Consider the following 23,112-nt stretch of genomic DNA (forward strand, 5'->3'; position numbering starts at 1 on the left):
AGCCTCTTATGTTTAATGGTAAATGCGAAGACCCATGGAGAGCTTCAGGGAACATTAGCCTCATAGATTTTGAAAAGAGACAAGATCATTTCCCTAGAGCCAACAGAAAGAAAAAGCCTTCCTCTGGAGCTGGCATGCTGAGTTTAAACTTCTAGCCTTCTAAACTATAAGAGAATAAGTACATTTGGATAAACCATCCAGGGAGCTCTGGTGGCTGTGCTACAATACCAAAGACATGTGGTTCGAGGCCACCAGCTGCCCTGCTGGAGAAGGGAAAGGCAATCTCCTCCCGTGCAATGAACTGTCTCTGAAAACTGGCGGGAGGGCCAGCTATGTGTTGGTTCTGACTCGACAGTACACAACAGCAACAACAAACCATCCGTGTGTGCATTTGTGGTATTTCAGTTACAGCAGCAGTTGTTAAGTATGACTCATAGTGATCCTATGAACAAAGATATCTGAATCCTGTCCTATCCTGTGCCATTCTTATAACTTCTGATATCCTTGATCCCATTGCTTCAGTCACTGTGTCAATCCATTATGTTGAAGGTCTTCCTCTCTTTCTCTGACCCTCCACCTTTCCAAGGAACAGTGTCTCCTAACAATATACCCAACGTATGTAAGAGGAAACTCCACCATCCTCGCCTCTACGGAGCGCTCTGATTGCACTTTCTTCAAGGCATATGTGTTTGTTCTTTTGGTAGTCCATGAGACACTCAGCACTCTTTTCCAGCACCACAAACTCAAAGGTGTCGATCTTTCTTCTTTTCATCTTCATTCATTGTCTAGCTTTCAGGTACATAGTAGGTGATTGAAAAGACCACTGCTTGAATCAGGTGCACCTTAGTCTTTAAGTTGTCATAATTGCTCTTCAGTTATTTGAAGAGGTCCCTGACAGCAGACTTTTCTAGTACAATACATCTTATGATTTTTTGACTACTGGTATCGATGGTATTAAGAGTAGATCCAACCAAAATGTAATCCATATCTCAGGCCGCCATCTTTAACCTTCTCCAATAAGTGTTTCAAGTCAGGAGAGAAAACAAATTCCCTTTCCCCAAAGCCAGGGCAACACTTCTTCCTATATTTAAGTAGAGTGTCCATGAGCCAATGATATGGATGAGGGAATGGAAATTGTTCGTTCATTCATTGTCTAATTAGGGCCTATTCTTCCAAGCTGTGGGTGGGACCACCATATTCCACTTGCTATTAAGAAGGATCTAGGCTGCATTGAACACACCATGAACCGCCAAGAGAATGCACAGATCTGTCCTGGATAGGGAGAAACCAAACTACTCCTTCAAGGCAAGACTTTTGAGACTCCATCTCACATACTTTGAGCATGTTGCCAGGAAAGACCAGTCCTTGGCGAAGGACATAATGCTTTGGAAGGGTCGAGGGACAGCTCAGGAGAAGATCTCAGATGAGATGAATTGACACAATAGCTGGGGTGATAAGGGTAGGTGTGTCAGAGACAGTGAAAATAGCTCAGATTAGAGCAGGATTGTGCATAGGGTGTCTAGGAATCGTGGTTGACTCATTGGCACATAACAACAAACAACAACAGGTAACGCTGGCTGTATTGAAGCAAGACAGTAGCCATCCAGTTTTACAACAGGTGTATATCAGTATCCAATTAGAAGCCCTGGTGGCACAGTGGTTAAGCACTTGACAGCCCAGTGGTCCAAACCTAACAATCACTCCGTGGGTTTAAGATGTGAGGGTCGGCTTCCATAAAGATTTACAGCCTAGACATCTCTATGAGCCGTTGTTTTCTGCCCTGTTGGATCACTGTGAGTCAGAATCAACAATGGAACTTTTTATTAAGACCGAAAAAAAAAATATCTGGAAGGAAACAACCCACAGAGTCAACTCTTGGGATCTGAAATGATAGGATATTTTTTTCATCCTTTCAACCTCCACCCCCCCCCCCTTACTTTCTATAATAAGCAAGTATTATGGAAACTTTATTTACAAAGAAAATGGGGCCTATTCCATTGGTTCCCTCTGCCACGCTCCCCATTCCACCCAGGGCCTCAGAGGGGCCGAAGTCAGAGGTCCTGAAGAGTCTGTGGTTTTTCTGCTGACAGAGACCAACTCCAGTGTTCTGTAGGCCCATGCTGTTTCCTGGACTGCTGCCACCAAAGCACTCTCATTACATTAACCTGGCTCCGTGGCCTATCGTGGCCACAGCTTGGGCTGCTGAGGGTTTGACCAGCCAGCCGGTGGAACCAGCAGTGGAGACACTGGCCACAGCAGTACCAGGAATATTCTGGCATCAACAGCCACGGGAGGGCCCAGGATCTCCCAGGACAGGTCTCTGTTTATAGCCTACGTCTTCTATATGGCAGCATGTAATCTAGGCCAGCAAACTTCCACGGGTGGGGCTGGGGTCTGAGGGAGAGCTCAGGCTGAGATAGGATCAGGGTTAGTCTTTAGCCTAATGTCAAGTTCTGAATGTCAAGAACTGAATCTGACACTAGAAGTAGAGATTTGTGAATGATTAGGCTTGGGGTTCAGTCTGTGATCAGGACTAAGGCTCGGTTTGTACCCAGAGCTAGGGTTTGCTCAATTCCATTGGTTCCCTCAGAGTTCAGTCATAACCAAGGTCAAGACTGACATTAGGGCTCAGTATGTGAACAGAATTTTGTGATCCAGGGCTTAGCCTGTGACCAAGATCAGGGCTCAGATGAAGTCACGATCTAATTACCCTTGAGGCTTGGTCTACATTTGAACTTAAAGGCTTAGTTTGAAATCCAAGTTGAGTCTAGATGGGGCTTAAAGTACAGCCTTTGGCTTGGGCTCAGTCTTAGGTGAAGTGCAAGGCTCTGTCACAGAATTCAAGTCTCACATTAGGATCAACCTTGATCCACTTGGTAACAACAGTTCAGCATGTAATTAGAATCAGGTCTCATTCCAAGGCCCAAGCTTAAATTCACACTAGAATAGAGATTGTCAATATCAATATGAAGGCTTATCTTTGTTTAGTATTGTTCTAAGAGAAATATATTTTTTTAAAAATATCTTTAGATATTTAACAGAAATTTATTTTCTCACCATTTTTTGGGTCTTTTTAAAAATTATTAAATTTTATTCATTTTAATGAACATTTACAGAGATTTGGGGTTTTCATTCATTGTTGCATATTTTCTCACCATTTAAGAAGACGTTGTTGTATACCATAGTGTTAGAACTGACTGACAGTTGACCCTCCAATGGGTTTTTAGAGGCAGTTAATCACACAGGAAGAGACTGTTCATCCTTCTCCCACTTTAAGAAGCCAGAGGTTCAAATACAATGTCACCTAGAGGGGAAGACTTTCTGTCTGTGTGAGTCCTGGACGAAGGTCCTTGGTCTTTGGAGATCTCTGTGTGGCTTGACATCTGTCTTACCCCCTTTCTACTTTGCTGGCTTGTTTAATAACTTCTCTATCACCAAAGAGCTTGATACAGCTTATACTAATCTTCATTGTTGTGTTGTTGATTGCCATCGAGTTGAGCACAACTCATAGGGACTCTATGAACAAAAGACCTAATGCCTTTCCATAGAGTTTCCATAGGCATGTGGTTCAGGAAGTAGATGCCACTTCTGCTTCCAAACCTGTTTTACAACTGGGAGCTCCACCAAACACTGCCCACATTGGGAAACCATTATGACATATGACACCTCAATGGCACAAGGTTCAGCGTCACAGCAAATCCAGATCACCTCAGTACAGCAAACTGACAGAAGAGTGACGTACAAAATAGAAGAATGTTCCTCCAAAATATAACACTAGTCTCAAGTTACCAAAAACAATCCATTGGGATGGTAACTTCAGGAATAAGAGGTTAAGGTTTTCAACACATTATTTCAGGGAACATAATTCAATTCATTGGTAAGTATATAGCATTGTGAAAATCTGCTGTCAGGGACCTCTCCAAAGTCCTGAAGAGCAATGATGTCAGTCTGAAGACTAAGGTGTGCTTGATACAAGCCATGGACATTCAGATCACCCTGACATACATCTGAGAGCTGGAAAATGACTAAGGATTACAGGAGAACAATCAAGGCATTTGGGTTGTAGTGTTGAGCAGAGCACATGGACTGCTAAAAGAACAGAAGTGTTAGAGAAAGTGCATCCTTGGAAGCAAGGATGGGCGCAACTTCATCTCACATACTTTGAGCATGTTGTTAGGAGGGGCTAGTCCTTGAAAAGGGACTTCATGCTTGGAAAGGTCAGCAAAAAAGAGGAAGACCTTCAACAAGATAGACTGACACAGTGACTGCAGCAACGGGCTCAAGTGTGTCAGAGATGATGAGGACGGTGCAGGATAAGATCCTGTTCCTAAGGTCCCTAAGTTCTTTTTCATAAGGTTGCTATGAGTCGTATTTGGCTGGAGCCAATGGCAACTCAATCTTTAACTGAGTTCAACTTGGATCCAGAACTGCCTCCAAGCTTTGTTCTGACACCCACTATAGAAGTTTCTGGAGTCATGGGAGTCCCGGGCAGGTCTGCCTACAGGATGAGAGGCCCAGTCAAGCTTAGCAGATCTTCTGGGTCCCTGGAAAAAGCCTCCTGCCGAGGCTGGGTGTCCTAGAGCCTTCTAACCTACATGGCTCCAGATCCCCTCACACCAGAATAAAAATAGCCACTCACTTCAGAGCAGCTGACAGCGGTGCCTGCTCGGCAGCCTGGAAGGAGGGAGGAGGGACGCCTGAGCCGGGCTCCAGCTGTGTGACCTTGGCAAAGTCATCCTTCCTCCCTAGCAGAATGGAGGAGTGTGGACGATGTCAGCCCTCGAAGGCCCGACTGAGGGGGTCAGCAACGCCACACAAAGCACTTGATGCCATTAACACACCCTGGACGGGCGTCTTGAGAGATTCCACGCCCTGAGCACATACTCTTCAGGAAGACATCTTCGCTGATGGGCATCTTCCCACCATATCCCGGGGATATTGCCCACATAGGGATTACATGGAGTGACCTCCTCAGAGGGGGCCTGAGTCAGGTTGGTTCTAGGGGAGAAGCCATGGGAAGAAAATGCTATCCTCAGGCCCACTCTGGGAGGTGGGGCAGGAAGAGAAGGAGGAAGGAGCCATGCCCTGCTCCCTTTGCTATTCATAATGTGTTCACTGGAGCCAAGCAGGCAGGCGAGTGTCCCAGTTGTACATCCTATCCCGGCCAGAACCTTCCACGGGCCCTGCCTTTACACCCTCTGCTCCCTCAGCTTCTTGGGGAATCTCTCCTCTCCTCCGTTGGGCATCACTGACTTGCCTTCAAAAAAGGAGTTCCATGGTCCCTTTCTTGATGTGTGTGTTTGGAGGGGAACGACCCTGTCTGTCCCTTCTTGGCAAGCCCTTGTTCTGCTCCATACCAGCTGTGTAGTTGCTGAGCCTCAGTTTCTGCCTCTGTCAAATGGGGATCATATCACCAATTCTACAGGGTTTTTAACAGAGAGTGACTAAAACAACCTACATCAAACCACCAGCTTCCTGCTGCCTATCCTGACCTCAGACAGCCTAATGGGGGCTCCTGTGCACCCTCTGCCTCAGTGCACAACCCTCCCCCTCTCCAGAGTGAGGGAGGAGAAGGAACAGGAGGGGCTGGGGAGACAGCCGTCTCCAGGGGGGCGGCTCTCCCTGGCAGCTGCCCCCAGCCTGCCGCCCTGAGCCCTGAAACCTGTTATCAACCTCCTTAGTCATCGCCCAGGAGCTCAAATATAGCTCTCACCCGCTCATTTATCAGCAGGGGTCCACCCCCCATCCCACCCCCTTCTCCTGCCGAGGCCAAGTCTGGGTCTCAGAGCCCCTTGTCTTGCCTCCCAGGCCTGCCACCAACTCCAGGCCTCAGTTGCAGCAGCCAGCAAATGGGCAGGTTGGGGTAGACAAAGATGATGACAATGTTATTGAATAAGATGAGGAACTACAGAGCAGCTACCAGGACTGGGAGCTTGCCTGTGGCCGGCTCTTCTCAGCATCCCAGCGGTGTGATCTTATTTCGTCTTTACAGCAAGAGCCTAAGGGACTGTCTCCTGGTTTTCTGTCCCTTGACAGCTGAGTGATTTGTCCAAGGTCAGATGCTAAACAAGTGAGTGGCAGGGCCAGAAACAAAGTCCCTTTGCAAAGTCTGAGCTCGGAGTGAGGAGTGGTGAGCAATCCTGGGTTATGTTAGATGCCCAATCTCCTACTCCTCTAACCTATGGACATGTCATTGGTAGCCCTTTGCAGACTCATTTGCATGGCATTTGCATGGTATTTGCCTGAGTCCCAAAGAAAGTGGAGCCCTTGACTGGCCCCCAGTTAATCATTACGGCTGCTCCTCCAGCTCTCTAGTTCTGCATGAGTGTTGGATACCCCATAACCTCATCTGTAAAATAAGAGCCAAGGAGTTGGGAAGGGTAAATATTCAGTGGTTCCTTCTCATCCCACCTCTTTTTCCATGATACAACGACCCTACCATCTCTTCTACCTCCCTCTTCTCCTCCATTTTTACTACCACCATCATGCTCTTTCTTCATTATACCATCTCCATAGTCACCCTGATCTGCACCCTAATTTGTTACCACCTCTCTCACTGCCATCACCTCCCCTGCCACCATGATCCACACTATAATTATCACCTCCACCATCTCCATTTATCTGACTCGTCACTCTCACCTGCCTTTATGATTCTCAATCCACTGCTTCCGTCATTACACTACCTCATCTCCATCACTACAGTTACCTCCCCCATCAGCACTGTCATCGCTTCCTCCAACAATTCCCCAAACGTTCTATCCCAAGACACTAATATAGCTCATGTCTCTGATCTTGCAAATTCCAGCCTCGCCGAGAGGCTGGCCCAAACACCAGACTAGGTCTAGAGACAGTCTAGCAGATAGATGCCTCTATCTGCCAGATAAATGGATAGAGATGTGTCCTTGAAGGTCTGAATCGGTGCTCACCTCTAAGCCATCTGCCTCTGCCTCATCCTCAAGTGTGTCTATGCCCCTCCTGAGCCCATGAAGGTGTCCTTCATGTGGGGAACAATACAGAACCCCACCTGCAGATGCAAAAGCAGCTGTAGGTAGAGACCTCTGTCTAAAACAGAGAGGTATCATTTCTCTCCAAATAATCCAGCAAATCTAGAGAGACTGCTTAGTAGATAGAATGGAAGAAGGGAGGGGGCTGAAGCCAGGGACCCACAAGCCTCTCTGGCCAAATCTGACCCTTGAGTCATTCATTCACTCACTCAACAAACTTCACTCCACCTTCTGGGGACCAGGTTAGCTACAGGGTCTTGGCCAAAAGTCCCCCTTCGATTTGTTTTTGACACCCTGAGATTTCCTTTCCCCTAGATCCTCCCAACTGGAGTTATGAGTCCCAGAGGGAATTCCCTTTCCTCACTGAAGGTCTGGAGACCTTCTAAACCTGCTGGGTGACCTTGAGCAAGTCCACCTCTCAGGGTCTGTGTGTCCCCCTCCCAAAGCGGGGGATGAGTGCTGGTGAGAGGAAAGTTAAAGAGGAGCAGGAGGGCTGGGACCGGCCTGCCTGTCGGGGGATCCAAGGGTGATGAGAAGTCTGCAGAAGACAAGATGCTAGTGCTAAGGCTGAGATGGGAACTGACTCTGGTGACTCCAGCCTGAGTGTCTGGCTCTGGGATGAGAGGGACAGAGCTGGGCTGGGGGGTAGGGGTGGGATAAAGGCACCTGGGCCTGAAAATGGGACAAAGGTGGGGGCCAGGGCAAACCCTCAGCTGGCAGGAAGTCAAGAAGGTCAAAGGATTGGGGCAGGGACTCAGGTGTCCTTGAGCCTCTGAATTGGGTGCTGACCTCTAAGCCACCTGTCTCTACCTCACCCACAGGTGTGTCCATTCCCCTCCCAAAGCAAAGGCTGGGCTGTAGGCAGAGGGTGGGTGGATGGGAGCAGATACATGGTCTCTTCCAGACTGCCAGGTGGGACTGGGGCCAGGTCGATGTGCACAGTTACTTCACTCTTGTGGCCGTTCTGGCCTTAGCAACCTGCTTGAAGTGTTCCCAGGGGGACAGCCACCTACCTCTGGCCACCTTCAGGTTGGAAAGTGGGCGCCTGTGCCTTTAAATTCTCAGCAGGTTGAAGCAGCTGATGACATCACTGGTTCCCGGGAGCAGAGGAGCTGGAGCCCGGTGCTGAGGGAGCCCGGGCTGCTGGGGGCTGCAGACATGGAGGGCCAAGGTGGCAGTGGCAGCGGGAGGCCAGGAACCCGGGCTGGCCTGGGCCCTCTGCCCGTACCCCATGGAGTTTCCCAAACCGGGACACCCTCCAAGGTAAGACCCCTAAGAGCCAGGTTCCCTCATCCCCTTGGGCCCTTGTCCCCCACACACTGCAGGTCCTCAGGTGCCCCTGGCTGAAGAGTTGGCACTCTCTTCTGCCCACAGAGCAGGGACTTGGCAAAGAGGGCAAACGGGGGGTTGGGATAGTAGCGACAGGACACCAAGCGAGAGAGATGAAGTCCCCACCTCCAGGAGCACCAAGAGAGCCAAGCACCAGGCAGCAAGGGACCCAGCTGTGTTGTAGGTTTGCTGTGTGACCTTGGGCAAGTTGCTCATCTTCTCTGAGCCCATGCAAAATGAAGATGCCTGTCCCTTGAAGACTGAAACTGTGACATCTGGGGTATCTAAGTTGTTAGTGCTGGAGGCGGTGTGGTGGTGGTGGGGAGGGGCTTGCGCAGTGGGACACTTGGAACCCAGGAAGATGCTGCCTCAAAGCGCTGAGTTTGAGGAGGGAGGCAGAGGCAGTTTCAGGTTCTCTGAACCGAAAAGGACACGGGATGGGACACAGACAGAACTGCGTCTCTGGAGGCAAGGACTGGACCACGCCACCTTCCTCTGCCCTCCCTGGCAAAGGATCTTCATCCTGTCTCCAGGGTGAAGGGGCATCAGAAACGGGAGGTGAATGGGGAGGGAAGAGAGGTCCTCAAAGGAACCTGCCCTACCCCTACCTGCCTGCCTGTCCTCACAGGTGGGGGAGGGGGGAGGGGGAAAGGGCGCAAATTGGGGTACACAGAGGCACATGCCAGAGGAAACTTGTAATCTTGGGATTGCTTATACTTCGTGAGGAGGAACCATGGGATTCTGTGGACTCTGAGTGACTGTTGGGACAAATAACTGTAGAGATTATGAGACCAAGACTCCCTAGAATATGAGGTGGCTAGGGTGGCGTCCCTTCACTCAGCCCCTTTGTGTTCTGAGGCTCTGGGCACAACAGGAGCTGCGCTTGGAATCTGCATGAAGCTCTGAGAGTAGATGAGGAGGGCAGGGGGAACTGGGGGTGAGAAGTGTGGAATGTTTGAGGGGACCCAAGGGTTTCTGGGCACCGCAGAGGAGGATTTAACAGACTGGACATAGTGTGGCAAGCAGATATGGGGTGCCAGGCCAGTTGCCCTTGGCTGGGGAGCATCAGGGCCTGCAGAAGACAGTTGCCCAGGGGAGCTGGTTTCTGCCACCCAGCATGCCGGGGGGGGTTCTCAGGTTCAGGCTCACTCTCTGCCTTGTGTCTCCCCAAATGTAAAAGGGGTATCAGAGGCAAGGGAGGGGACAGGGATCTGGGACTTGGGAGAAACTAACCTGCAGCTGGATGGATGGATGTGTGATATTAAAAAGAGTTGTGTCTACATTAGCTAGATGGAGTCTGTCGCTAGAGGAGTCCTGGCCAGTCCCTGGTCAGAGTCAATCTAAATCTTTGACTTGTCCCCTGCAAGGTGGACTCACGTTGTCAGCTTCCAGTCAAGACGAATGCAGCCCCCATACTGTCAGGACCAAGGCTGGCTCAGACATCTATAAGGACACAAGCAGTAAAGCCATCTTCCTCTGAGGGACCAAGGCTGACTCTGGTGTCTCCCCGACCCATCCTGGCTCCACTGTCAACTCCTGGGGCACAGAAAACATCTCCTGCCCATCGGAGCTCCAGCTTGGCTCCAACATCTGTGGGTCAGCTGGTGATGTCCACCTCAGCTGGGCCAAAGCCTTGCGCAGAGACCTCGGGCTCAGCCTTGGCCCCGACCCCCCTGGGCCAGCTGGTGATGTCCGCCTCGGCCGGGCCCCGCTCACCTCCAGCCATCCTGGGGTCCAGTCTGGCTGCAACTTCAGGGGATCAGAAGCAGATGCTACCTGCCCCCATGGAACCCAAGCCAGCACTGGCACCCTCACACCTGAGCCTGGCCTTGGCTTCTGAGGAGCAGCTGTCTCCACCCAGCTCTAGCCCCTCCCCAGCACCTAGTCCAATTCTATCACCCTCTCAGGAACAGGCCTCAGTGCCAACATCCATGACATTAGTCCCTGCCTCCACAGGATGCACACCTGCTAGGGAAAGGGATGCCCCAGCCCCTAGATCTCTGCCCACTTCTGAAGGGCATCTTCCAGCAACTCAGGCATCTGTTCCTAGGTGCTCCCCATCCTCAACTCAAGCTCCCCCAGACCCCCGGCTCTCCCCCTCCTTCCGAGCCCGGCCAGAAGCCCCCCGCAACAGCCCCGAGGATCCTATCTTGCCGAGGCCACCCCAGACCCTGCCCCTGGATGTAGGTCACTGTCCGCCAGATCCTGGCACCCGCTCTCCTGGACTGCTGTCCCCTACTTTCCGACCAGGAGGCACCTCAGCTCAGACTGTACCCCCAGCTCTGCCCAAACCACCACGGTCTCCCAGTCGCTCCCCTAGTCGCACTCCTTGTGCCCCCCTCACTCCTGAGATGGCCATCCCCAGGCCTGGCACCCAGGGTGCAGGGCAAGGGGGTCGCCTGAGCCCCTGCCTTCAGCCTCAAGAAGCCCCGGCCCGGGTCACCACCTCCCCTACCACGTCCACCTCATCGTCATCCTCTTGGTCAGCCCAGCCTACCTGCAAGAGCGACCCCGGCTTCCGGTGAGAGGGCCCCTCTCCTAAGAAGGCCTGTTGAGGGCTTGAGCTCTGAGATTATTCATCCTTCAGGGTGGCTCACTCTACTCTGTCTCAGTTTACCTCCTTAAGAAGAGTCCTTGGAGATGCTAGGACCCCCTGGGGTCCTTCTGACTAAGTCCCCAAGCTACCCCAAAAGGTGGGCTTTAACCCCTCTAAGGCCTTAAGCCAACCTCAGTTTATTTTCCTCCAAGAGACCCAGGTCGAGGGAAGGGGAAGGATGAGTGGAGTGGTGTCCAGTAGTAACCCCTCTTGTGCCCTCGCCCTCAGGATCACTGTGGTCACGTGGAACGTGGGCACTGCCATGCCCCCTGATGATGTCACGTCCCTCCTCCACCTGGGTGGTGGTGATGACAGCGACGGTGCTGACATGATCGCCATCGGGTGAGGGTGCAGGGGATGTGGACCCCTTCCTGGACCTCTCAGTGCACTCAGATCCCTGCCCTAAGGGAGGGGTGTCTAGAGTGTCCCCCAGCCCAAAGCTCTCCCTCTCCCCCTTGGCCCCTAGGTTACAGGAAGTGAACTCCATGATCAACAAGAGGCTGAAGGACGCGCTTTTCACGGACCAGTGGAGCGAGCTTTTTATGGACGCGCTGGGGCCCTTCAACTTTGTACTGGTAAAGTCCTGTTAGGACTGGATTTCTAGCTCCAGCTCTGCTTTGACTCCCTGTGGGGCCAGTGAGTCTCTGGCGCCAAGTCAGTGAAACGAGAGAGTTTAGAGGAGCCGGCCTTCCGATGGCTTCAGCAGCAGGGGAGGGGAGAGCGGGGCATTGCGTCCCACCCCCAGCCTGTCCCTCCCGCTGCAGGTGAGCACTGTGAGGATGCAGGGCGTCATCCTGCTGCTGTTCTCCAAGTACTACCACCTGCCCTTCCTGCGGGACGTGCAGACTGACTGCACGCGCACCGGGCTGGGCGGCTACTGGGTGAGCACAGGTGGGCGGGGAGAACGCCGGGGCCTGAGGGAACCAGAGAGTATACCTCACTCCCCACATCCCAGAGGGTCTCCGCCCCAGGCCTTCCCCTCTCCAGGGCCCACCCAATCTTTTAGGTCTCCCATCTCTCAGTTTCTTCCCAGTGTCCCACCTCCTTACCTCCAAGCAGCCCACCAACTGGGAGACACCCCCAACCCTCCACGCTCTGCACAGTGTCCCACCTCACGGCCCACACCTGCCTCCTAGGGCAACAAGGGCGGAGTGAGCGTGCGCCTAGCAGTCTTTGGGCACATGCTCTGCTTCCTCAACTGCCACCTGCCAGCACATATGGACAAGGCGGAGCAGCGCAAGGACAACTTTCAGACTATCCTTAACCTCCAGCAGTTCCAGGGGCCCGGCGCTCACGGAATTCTGGACCATGAGTACGGACTGGGGCGGAGCTGAGCATGGATTGGGGCGGGGTCTTGTGAGTGCTGGGGCGGAGCCTAGTGTGGACTTGGGCGGGGGTAAACCTGGATTTGGGCGGGGCCTTGTGCATGCTGGGGCGGAGCCTTCTGTGGACTGGGCAGGGCCTAGTGTGTTGGGGCGGAGCCTTGTGTAGTTTGGGCGGGGCCTAGTGTGAGCTGGGGCGGAGCCTTGTGTAGATTGGGCGGGACCTAGTGTGGGCTGGGGAGGGGTCTGGTGTTTACTAGGAGGGAGCCGAGTGAGCCGGAGCGGTTCTAGTGAGGAAAGGATGGGAGCTCTCAGCTAAACTTGGGAGTGGAGAGACCCTTTGGAGTGGGTGGTCTCTCTCAAACTATATCTAGGAATAAGAATGTAAGCTTGATGGGGAGTGGAAAGAGAGTGGCGCAGCCTTGCTGAGAGGTGGGGCCTAACTCCATCTAGAATTTCCCACTGTGCTATTCGGTGGAAGGAAGGTTTAGGGGATTCTGGCTCCACTCACTGACCCAGTGCAAGGGGGCAGAAGGGCATCTGGACTGAACCTTTCTGACTCCCACCGCCCAACAGCCTTGTCTTCTGGTTCGGGGACCTGAATTTCCGCATTGAGAGTTACGATCTGCACTTTGTCAAGTTGGCTATTGACAGCAACCGACTTCACCAGCTCTGGGGAAAGGACCAGGTGTGGGATCCAGCTGCACCCCAAATCCCTAAGCACACGCAGCACACCCCAGGACACACCTGTACCCTTGACTACAATAGTCCTTGCCTTCATCTACCCCAGGGTTGAGCTGGGAAGGGGCCTGTCAGGGTTATTGCCCACTTTTCTCCTTGACCCTCACAGCTCAACATGGCCAAGAACACCTGGCCCATCCTGAAAGGCTTCCAGGAGGGACCCCTTAACTTTGCTCCCACCTTCAAGTTTGATGTGGGTACCAACAAATATGATACAAGGTAAGCTCAAGAGTGGGGTAGAGTGGGGACATGGGCTGAGGTTCTTTGGAGAAAGGAGACTTGGGAAGAGGGACAGGAGGCAAGCCTGGGGCTGTGCCTTGACCCCCAGGCCTGAAACTCAGGCTGCCCCTGCCACTGTAGTGCCAAGAAGCGAAAACCAGCCTGGACAGACCGCATCCTGTGGAAGGTCAAGGCTCCAGGTGGAGGTCCCAGCCCCTCAGGACGGGAAAGCCATCGGCTGCAGGTGACCCAGCACAGCTACCGAAGCCACATGGAGTACACGGTCAGCGACCACAAGCCTGTGGCTGCCCAGTTTGTACTGCAGGTGAGTTCACAGCTCCACTTTCCCCACTTCTTGCCATCCTCGGGCTAATTCTACATCCCATTGTCCACCAGTAACCCCTTACATCTGCCCTCAGAAATATCCACTTACCATAGCAAAACAGGAGGGTGTTATGTGCTATGCTTTCAGATGAGGACACTGAGTCTCAGAGAGACAGCAGCATTTGCTCAGGGTCTCATGCCTAGTAAGAAAAAGAGCTAGGACGTTGATCCAGGCCAGTCTGATTTCAGAGCCCACAGTCCTGGGGACAAAACTAGTTAAGTGTTTGGCTGCCAGCTACAAGGTTGGTGGTTCCTACCTTAGTCACTTTATAGGAAAACACTTAGCAACATGCTTCAGTAAATTTTATAGCCAAGAAATCCCTATTAGCTCTGTCATGTGGAGTTCATATGAGGCAAGATTTGACAGCACCTACGTATAACAACTGTTTCCACTTTAGAGTACCTAATGTTAAAATTCTTATTTGTAATAAAACCAGTGAAATCAAAATGAATACTCCAATTCCATGTAGCAATCATTCAATCACTGTTTGCTGAGTACTTATATGATAGGGAGCTCAGCAAGGACTTAAAGTCAATGGTTTGAATCCACCAACTGCTCGAGGGAAAAAGATGGACTTTTTCCTGCCTTCAAGTTTGTAGCCTTGCAAACTTTAAGGATTGCTGGGAATTGGAATCAACTCAAGGGCCAGTAGGCTTTGGGTTGTTTTTGTTTTGTTTTGTTTTGTTTTGTTTTGTTTATCGTATGCCAGCTTCTATAAAAGTGATGAAAGGTGAAAGGGCCCTGTGGTGCAATGGTTAAGCACTCCACTGCTAATTGAATGATTGAAGGTTCAAATCCACCAGCTGATCCACAGTATATATATATGACAGTCTGTCTCTATAGAGATTTACAACTTTGAAACCCAGTGTTGTTAGGGGCTCTTGAATCAACTACAGAACATAATAACCCTGGTAACAGATTGAAACCTTGCCCTCTCCTGCACCATCCTCGTGATCTCAGCCTTACTCAAGCCCATCATTGCAGTCAATGTGCCGGTCTTTTCTTTTTCTGGTCCTCCACGTTTCTAAGGATAATGTCTTTTTCCTCCTGCCAACATGCCTAAAGTATGTCAAATGAAGCTTCATCATCCTAGTCTCTAAGGAGCACCCTGGTTTCACTTCTTCCAAGATCAATTTGTTTGCTCTCTTAGTAGTTTATGATATTCATTACTCTTCATCAACACCACAACTGAAAGGCATCAATTCTTTGGTCTTCCTTATTCATTGTCCAACTTTCACATGCATACAAAGCAATTGGAATACCAAGGCTTGGGTCAAGAGCACCTTAGTTTTTCTTTTGAAAGAGGTCCTTGGCAGCAGATTGACCCATTATAAAACATCTTTTGTTTTCTTGGCTATTGTTACTGTGGATGTTGATGGAGCATTTCTACTCTGACCTGTACGGTTACTCTGAATTGGAATAACTCTATGAATTTGATGTTGTTATTGTTTTGTGTTGTTGGTTTGGTTGGTTTTTTGTTTTGAGGTGAGTTTTTAGTTGTTTGGTTTTTTTGTTTTTTTTTAAGAATGCCAGAGAGGCAGAGTATATATACTAATGAAATTTTTAAAATAGAACTCTTTAGATTTCTAACTACTTACCAGGAGCTGTGATAGCATAGTCCTTAGAGAGTTGTGCTTCTAACTCAAAGACCAAGCATCTCTAGTGGTTCGAATCCACCAGCAGCTCCACAGGAGAAAGAGCTCCTTTTGTGTGATTTACAGCCTCAGAAACCCAAGGATTCTGAGGCTACAAATTGTTTGCGCCTTGATGGCAATGAGATGACAGAAATGGTTATTACAATTTAGCCTTGTATTTTAGGTTGAGGTCCCTTGTGGACAGGTTGTTATGTGCTATCGAGTTGCTCGTGACTCATGGCGATCCTATATACAATAGCTCTGAACCCAGCTCTATCTTGATTCAACTTTATTGTCTCCAACAGACCTACCCCCATGACCCCAGTTACAGTTAATCCATCTCACCCAGGGTCTTCCTCTCTTATGCTGGTGCTCCACCCTCCCAAGCATGATGTCCTCCTCCAAGGACTGGTCTCTCCTTGCAACATGCCCAAAGTATGTCAGATGGAGCTTCAAAATCCTTGCCTCCAAGAGGCAGCCTGGTTTCACCCTCTCCGGGATGGGTCTGTTCTCTTAGCAGTCCATGCTATATTCAGTATTCTTCTCCGGCACCACAGCTCAAAGGCATTGATTCTTCTATTATCCTTTATCGTCATCCAGCTTCCTGATGCATAGCAAGTAATTAATTGCAAAGACCGTGGCCTGGATCAGGCACACTTTAGTTTCTAGACTGATATGGTTGCTTTTCAGTACTCTGGAGAGGTCCCTGATACCAGATTTTTTCCAATGCAATTCATCTTTTCATTTCCTGACAGCTGGTACCAAGAGTGTTGATTGTGGACCCAAACAAGCTGAAGCTGTTAACAATATCAGTCTCTCCACTGTCTATCCTGATGTTGCCAATTGGGCCAGTGGTGAGAATCTTTGTTTTCTCCATTTTGAGCTTCATTCCATATTGAAGACTGCAGTCCTTGACTTTCTGCAGCAAATACCTCATATCCTCCTCAGCTTCGCCAAGCAAGGGTATGTCATCTGCGTAACACAAGTTGTTGATGAGTCTTCCTCAAATCCTGATAACATGTTTCTCCTCATAGAGCCCAGCCTCCTAGATTATCTATTCTGCATATAGATTGAAAAGGTATGGAGGTAGGATGCATCCCTGTGTACACCTTTCCTGATTTTGAACCGTGCAGTATTTCCTTGCTCTGTTCTGATGACAGCCTCTTGGTTCAAGTATAGGTTTTGCATAAGCAAAATCAAGTGTTCTATAAAGGTGTAAATCTTAGAATGTTAAAATCAGATATGCTTTTCAGTGAGGGCAGGCCCATACCCCAGGAGATGCACAGGCTCTGTGGCCAAATGGGGTCAATCCCTTCTTTGCAGCTCTGAAACCCAACTCTAGCCTCTCTGATTCTCTCGATCTGATAAGGGGAGACCTGCAGATCAGCAGGTGCTACCTGGTAACTGGGTCACATGGTCTGTCCGTGGGACACTGGCCAGCCAGGAAGGAATGGAAAGTTGCCACGCCTGGCTTCGCTTCCTGTGACCTTTAGTAAAAGAGCTTGGGCCTGAAGAATAACCTTCACTCTGGAGCGGTAGCTTGGGGACCACTCCTTTGTGGTATCCCACCTTGTCTTTCCCTCCTCAGCCTGGGGCCTCTTGAAATGTCGCCTGTTGAGCACCCATGTGTGTCCCAGACCCTGTGGAGGGCACTGTACACCTGCTCTTTCTTTAAGTGCTTTAGTAGCTCCTTGTAATGTACCAGTGAGTCAGAACTGCTCAGAGCTGACCCTCCACCGTGTTTTAAGAGGCTGTAAATCACACAGGTGGAGTTTGCCTTTCTTTCTCCTGCAGAGCAGCTGGTGGATTTGAACTGCTTACCTTTGGGTTGATAGCACAACTCCTTACCCACCAGGCCACCAGAACTCCCTTAGTTAAGTCCTCAGATGCCCCAATTCCTCTTCCAATTTTACTGGTGAGGGAAACAGGCTCACAGAGCTTAGCTTCTGTGTTTAAAGTAATGCAATTAGAACAGGCTTCATCGAGGGTTGAGGGTGGTTGGGAGTTGTTTGGCTCTGCAAGGCTGTGGAGGGCATTTCTGAAGACCTATCCTTTGGGCAAGCCAATAGAGTCAACTTTGGTTTGCTTGATTTCACAATCAACATTCTTGGTACCAACAGCCAGGAAATCAAAAGACGAATTGCGTTGTGAAACTCTGCTGTCAGGGAACTCTCCAGAGTAGTGAAGAGCAATGATGTAATTCTGGAGACTAAGGTGCACCTGATCCAGGCCATAGTCTTTGCAATTGCTTGCTATATATCTGAAAGCTGGACGATGACTAAGAATGATAGAAGGAGAATGGATGCCTTTGAGCTGTGGTGCTGTAGAAGAGGATTGAATGTACCATGGACTGCTAGGAGAACAAACAGGTTTGTCCTGGTGAGAGTGAAACCAGGCAGCTCCTTGGAGGCAAGGACTCTGAAGCTTTGTTTGACGTGTTTGGGGATGTTGCATGGAGTGACCAGTCCTTGGAGAGGAACATCTTGCTTGGAAGGGTGGAGACACAGCACAAGAGAGGAAGTCCTTTGATGAGATGGATTGATTCAGTGACTGGAGGAATGGGGTTAGGTTTGTCAGCGACAATAAGACTGACACAGGCTAGAGCAGGGTTCTACAGAATAGAGCAGTTGAGCACAGGGGTCGCTATGGGTCATAAGCAACTGGATGGCACATAACGACGACACCCTTTTGCATATTGTTAAGAGGGGCTAGTCCTTAGAAAAGGACTTTGAGCTTGGAAAGATGGAGAGCCAGTAAAGGAGGGGAAGAACCTCAACGAACAGTGACTGCCATGGTGTCTCAGAGATGAGGACGACGGCACAGGATAGGGAAGAGTTCAGATCCACTGTTCACAGGGTCTCTTTGAGCTGTAATTGACTTGAGGGCTATTCAACAATTAGCAAGAACAACATGCTGGAGCCAGGGAGGGACTGTGCTGGTTTTTTCTAGAGCAGTTGGCTGAGAAGCAGTTTCAGGAGGGAAACCTGAAACCAGATAAACAGGGGAGCAGACAAAGGCTCCGCTGGCACCAGCCAGTCCTTTCTGCAGGGGAAGAAGTGGAGCCTGGCTCCGGCTACATGCCACCTGGGGGCAGGTCCACCCACACCGGTGACCCCCTGATGAGCCTGGGACGATCGAAGGGGAGGATCAGAAAACCTAAACGCCACAGTGCTACCATCGATTCTGTCCTGACTTGTAGTGACCCTCTTGGCCGTCTTGTTCCTTCAGAGCAACCTGGGGATTTGATCTACCAGGGAAATGGCCATTTAGTTAGCAGTGCACTGTGCTAAGCACGATGTCACCAGAGCTCCTTTGACAAGGTATTTCTGGGGAGCTCTGGTGGCCTAGTGGCAAGAAGCTGCACTGCAGTCCCAGAGGTGCACGGTTCAAATCCACCAGATTCTCTGCCGAGGAAGGAGGGACAATCTCCTCCTGTACCAGTCAGATCTGATTTGACGGTACACGCACACAAAAATAATAAAATTTTTTTAAAAAATGAGAAGGTATTTCTGGGTATGATTTCACCTCATGGACTGATGCCCAAGTAATAGTTAATGGTCCCTTAGGACAGATGCTTGAACTTGCTATGCATCTGAGAGCTGGACGGTGAGTAAGGACAAGAGAAGGATAATTGACACCTTTGAGCTGTGGTGTTGAGAGAAGAATGCTGAATATGTCATGGACTGCCAAGAGAACAAGCAAATGTCTTGGAAAAAGTACAACCAAAATGTTCCTTGGAGGCAAAGCTGACGAAGCTTCATTTCATGTACTTTGGGAATGTTGTTGGTAGGTGCCATCAAGTTGGATATGACTCTCAGTGACCCTATGAACGATAGATTTGATCCCTGTCCTATCTTGTACCGTCCTCACAATCCCTGATACACTTGAGCCCATTTCTGCAGTCACTGTGTCAGTCCACCTGGCTGAAGGTCTTCGTCTCCTTCGCCATCCTCCCCCTCATCTTATTGTTAGCAGAGACTATCCCTTGGAGAGAGACGTCATGCTTAGAAAGGTGGAGTGTTGATGAAAGAGAAGAGCCCCCATCAGACGGATTGACACAGTAATTGCTGCAGTGGGCTCTAATACATCCGAAGTGATGAGGATAGGATAGGACAAGGTTCAGGTCTGTTCACCATGAGCCTTACTCAATTCAACAGCACCCAACAACTACAACGGTATGGATGAGGGAGCTGTGGTGGCTTAGTGAGTTTCACCGTTCGAATCTGCCGGCTACTTCTCAGGAGAGAAGCTGTCTTCTCCCATTGAGATATGCAGCTTCTGAAACCCAATGGAGGGTCACTGAGTCAAAACTCACTCACTGGCAATGACAGATTGGTGTGTTTGTTTGTTTAGTATTAATGGGGGAACAGTCTTGTGGCAGCTAAACAGAAGTCACCCACCACGTAGTGGTACAACCCAGAAATGGACTTAGAGCTCCAACTCCCGTCCTGGGCTTCTACCCCAGAAGATTCAGCACATCATGGAACTTTACCTGCCTTTTAAAAACAAATTTTGAGAGTTTAATGAGAGTATTGAATTCTTTTTATGTGTGTGTGCTATCGAATCAGATCCGGGAGGAGATTGTCCATCCTTCTCCAGCAGCGCATATGGTGGATTCGAACCACACACCTTCGGGATTGCAGTGCACCGTCTTACCACTAGGCCACCAGGGCTCCATTACCTGCTTCATTTGAGGGCATATGTTGGTGGTGGTGGTGGTGGTGGTGGTGTGTGCCATTGAGTCAGAATCAGCCCACAGCTTACTTTCCGGCAGGTTTTCAGAAGCAGAACATCACACCATGTCTTTTTCCCTCAGAGCAGCTAGTAGATTTGAACCACGTGCCTTTGGGGCAGCTTCTTACCACCAGGTGTATGTATGTATATAGGCATATCATTTAGTGAACACCTGCTGTGTTCTGGGAAGTTTATGAGATGCTTTACAGATAGTGTCTCATTGAATCTGTGTACCACTCCAGAAGTTAAACAAAAGCATCCAGTTCAAAGACCACTGTCAAGGACCTCCTTAACGTGCTAAAAAGCAAGGACTTAGCTTAAAGACTAAGGTGCTCCTGACCCAAGCTATGGCATATTTTTGTTTTCATTTGTTTCATATGCATGCAAAAATTAGATAATGAGTAAGGAAGACTGAAGAACTGATGCATTTCAATTGGTGGTGTTAGGGACGAGTATTGACTATCCCATGGAGGGCCAAAAGAACAAATAAATCTGCTTTGCAGGAAGTGTAACGAGGGTGCTCCTTAGAGGCAAGGGTGGTGAAACCTCGCTTGACATGCTTTGAGCATGTTGTGAAGAGGGCCAGTCCTTGGCCAAAGATATCATGTTGAGAAAAGTGGAGAATCAGCGAAAGAGAGGAAGACCCTCCACAAGGTGGATTGACACGGTGACAGTAACAATGAGGTTAAGCGTTGTGGGGACAGTGAGGACGCTACAGGAATTGGGCAAGGTCCAGATCTGTTGTTCATAGGGTTACTATGCGTCAGAGTCACCTCAGTGGCACCTACCAACCAATAACAAAGCTCATAGATGAGACTGTGGCATTCAGAGAGGTTGAGGAACTCCCCTGGGGCCACACAGCCTTGCCAGTGACAAGAGTGGAGACCAACTTCAAAGCTGTGTTCTTACTTCCTAAGGAGGTGGTGGGCCGGGAGCCTGGACTAGGATGCCAGAAGACTGGTGCATGTCGCAGGCTGGCTCTCTCTGTTTCCCAGTGTGTGGGTCACTAGAGGGTCGCCCTGATGTTCCTCTTTGCCCCTGCCTGGCAGTTTGCCTTCAGGGATGACGAGCCCCTGGTGCGCCTGGAGGTGGCAGATGAGTGGGTGCGGCCGGAGCAGGCTGTGGTCAGGTACCGCATGGAAACCGTGTTCGCACGAAGTTCCTGGGACTGGATCGGCTTGTACCGGGTAAGCAGGGCGGTAGAGGTTAGCCACTTAGGACTGGAGGGACACCCCCCCGCCAGGAGGGTTTACAGACGAGTACAGAGTTTGATGCCGGTAGCAGGGAACATGACCCCCAATCTTCTCACCTCAGGTGGGTTTCCGCCACTGCAAGGATTACGTGGCTTATGTGTGGGCCAAGCACGAGGACGTGGACGGGCACGTCTACCAGGTACTCAGGGGACGCAGAGAAGTGGGGTGTCTCCATGGCCTGCAGATGCTCAGAGCCTGGGGGTTGGGCTTCTGAGGCGGCCTCTCTGACTCCCAACCTGGGCCCACCAGGTGACATTCAGTGAGGAGTCGCTGCCGAAGGGCCATGGAGACTTCATCCTGGGCTATTACAGCCACAATCACAACATCCTCATTGGTGTCACTGAACCCTTCCAGGTAAGAGGCCAGACTGCAGGTTGGGGGACACAGATGGGCCCTTCAAATTCCATAGCCGCCTCCTCTTCCTGCATCTCCACGTGTATCTTCATTATCTATTGTGGTTCTCATAGAAGCACCACGAAAAGTGGCTTTAGCAAACAGAAATTTATTTTCTCACTATTTAGGACGATTGTTGTTGTCATGTGCCATTGAGTCAGAAGTGACAGATTCCTGACCCTCCAGCAGGTTTTCAAAGGCTGTAAATTGCATAAAACAAGACTGCCCAACTTCCTCCCTAGAAGCAATAAGTGGATTTGAACCACTTGTCTTTGGGTTGGCAAGGCAAAACTCTTTACCCACTAGGCCACTGTAGTTCCAAATTCAGGGTGCCAGTTCTAGCAGAACTTTCTGTTTCTCTCTTTCTTGGCTCTGGTGGGGAAAAGTCCTTGTTCCTTGAGCACCATGTGGCTTGCCTTGCCCTTCGCTCTCCGCTAGCTTGTTTAATCTTTTCTATCTCAAGTGAGACTCAATCAAAGCACACCCTACACTAACCCTGTTATTGTTGTTGTGTACCATCGAGTCAGAACCAACCCATAGCTGACCCTTCAGTGGGTTTTCAGAGGCTTTTAATCACACGGAGCAGATTGTTCAGCCACCAGAGCTCCAACCCTGTCTAATGAATATATTAAAAGACAGTCTATTTCCAAATGGGATTATAACCACAGGCATAGAGGTTAGGAATTACAACATATTATGGGGGATGGTGGACGGGATGCAATTCAAGCCATAACAGGAGTTTCCCAGAGCCTTTTGCCTCTGGGTTGGGGAGGTACCTTAATAACCATGGTTCCCTCAGATTTCACTACCCAGCTCGGAGGCAGCCAGCAGTAGCACAGACACTTCGGGGGCCAGCTCGGAGGATGAGGATGACAGCACCTTAGAACTCCTCGCCCCCAAGTCCCGCAGCCCCAGCCCTGGCAAGTCCAAGCGACATCGCAGCCGCAGCCCCGGCCTGGCTCGCTTCCCGGGCCTCGCCCTGAGGCCTTCCTCTCGAGAGCGCCGCGGTGCCAGCCGGAGCCCCTCTCCTCAGAGCCGACGGCTGTCCCGGGTGGCTCCGGACAGAAGCAGCGACAGCAGCAGCTGGGGCAGCAGTGAGGAGGGGTCCTCCAGGCTGCCCGGCCCCTGGGCCTTCCCACCAGCTGTGCCTCGAAGCCTGGGCCTGCTGCCCGCCTTGCGCCTGGAGAGTGTGGACCCTGGTGGTGGTGGTGGCTCTTGGGGACCTGATCTAGAGGCCCCAGCTCCCAACAGCCTGTCTCCCAGGCATGAGGAAGGTGGATTGGGACCCTGAGGGGCAGAGTTGGCTCACTTGCCCACACAGCCCTAAATCACCCACAAACCCACCTGCTTCCTTCCTGCTGCCGTTCCAGCTCCATCTGCACATGGGGGTGGGGGTCAGTCTTCTGGAGTCCCCCCAACACTTGACCCCACATCTGAACTGTGACAGTCAGCAAGACCCTGTCCCAGTCCCCATCTGGGATGGGGGGGACAGGACACTCTGG

General features: G+C 50.5%; 1 protein-coding gene across 1 annotated transcript; it reads left to right on the top strand.

Annotated features, from left to right (window-relative positions):
* The first annotated feature begins 8,162 nt into the window (after window positions 1–8,162).
* On the top strand, window positions 8,163–22,901 carry INPP5J (inositol polyphosphate-5-phosphatase J). Its single transcript, XM_006894885.1, has 13 exons — window positions 8,163–8,267; window positions 9,701–10,854; window positions 11,158–11,271; window positions 11,396–11,504; window positions 11,694–11,810; window positions 12,066–12,241; window positions 12,828–12,939; window positions 13,102–13,211; window positions 13,353–13,536; window positions 21,014–21,151; window positions 21,279–21,356; window positions 21,467–21,571; window positions 22,410–22,901. The coding sequence occupies exons 1-13, from the start codon at window positions 8,163–8,165 to the stop codon at window positions 22,899–22,901; spliced, it is 2,994 nt and encodes a 997-aa protein (XP_006894947.1).
* The last annotated feature ends 211 nt before the right edge of the window (window positions 22,902–23,112 follow it).

Source organism: Elephantulus edwardii, unplaced genomic scaffold (genome assembly GCF_000299155.1).
Source record: "Elephantulus edwardii isolate Elephantulus edwardi_28Jun2011 unplaced genomic scaffold, EleEdw1.0 scaffold00151, whole genome shotgun sequence".
NCBI lineage: Eukaryota > Metazoa > Chordata > Mammalia > Macroscelidea > Macroscelididae > Elephantulus > Elephantulus edwardii.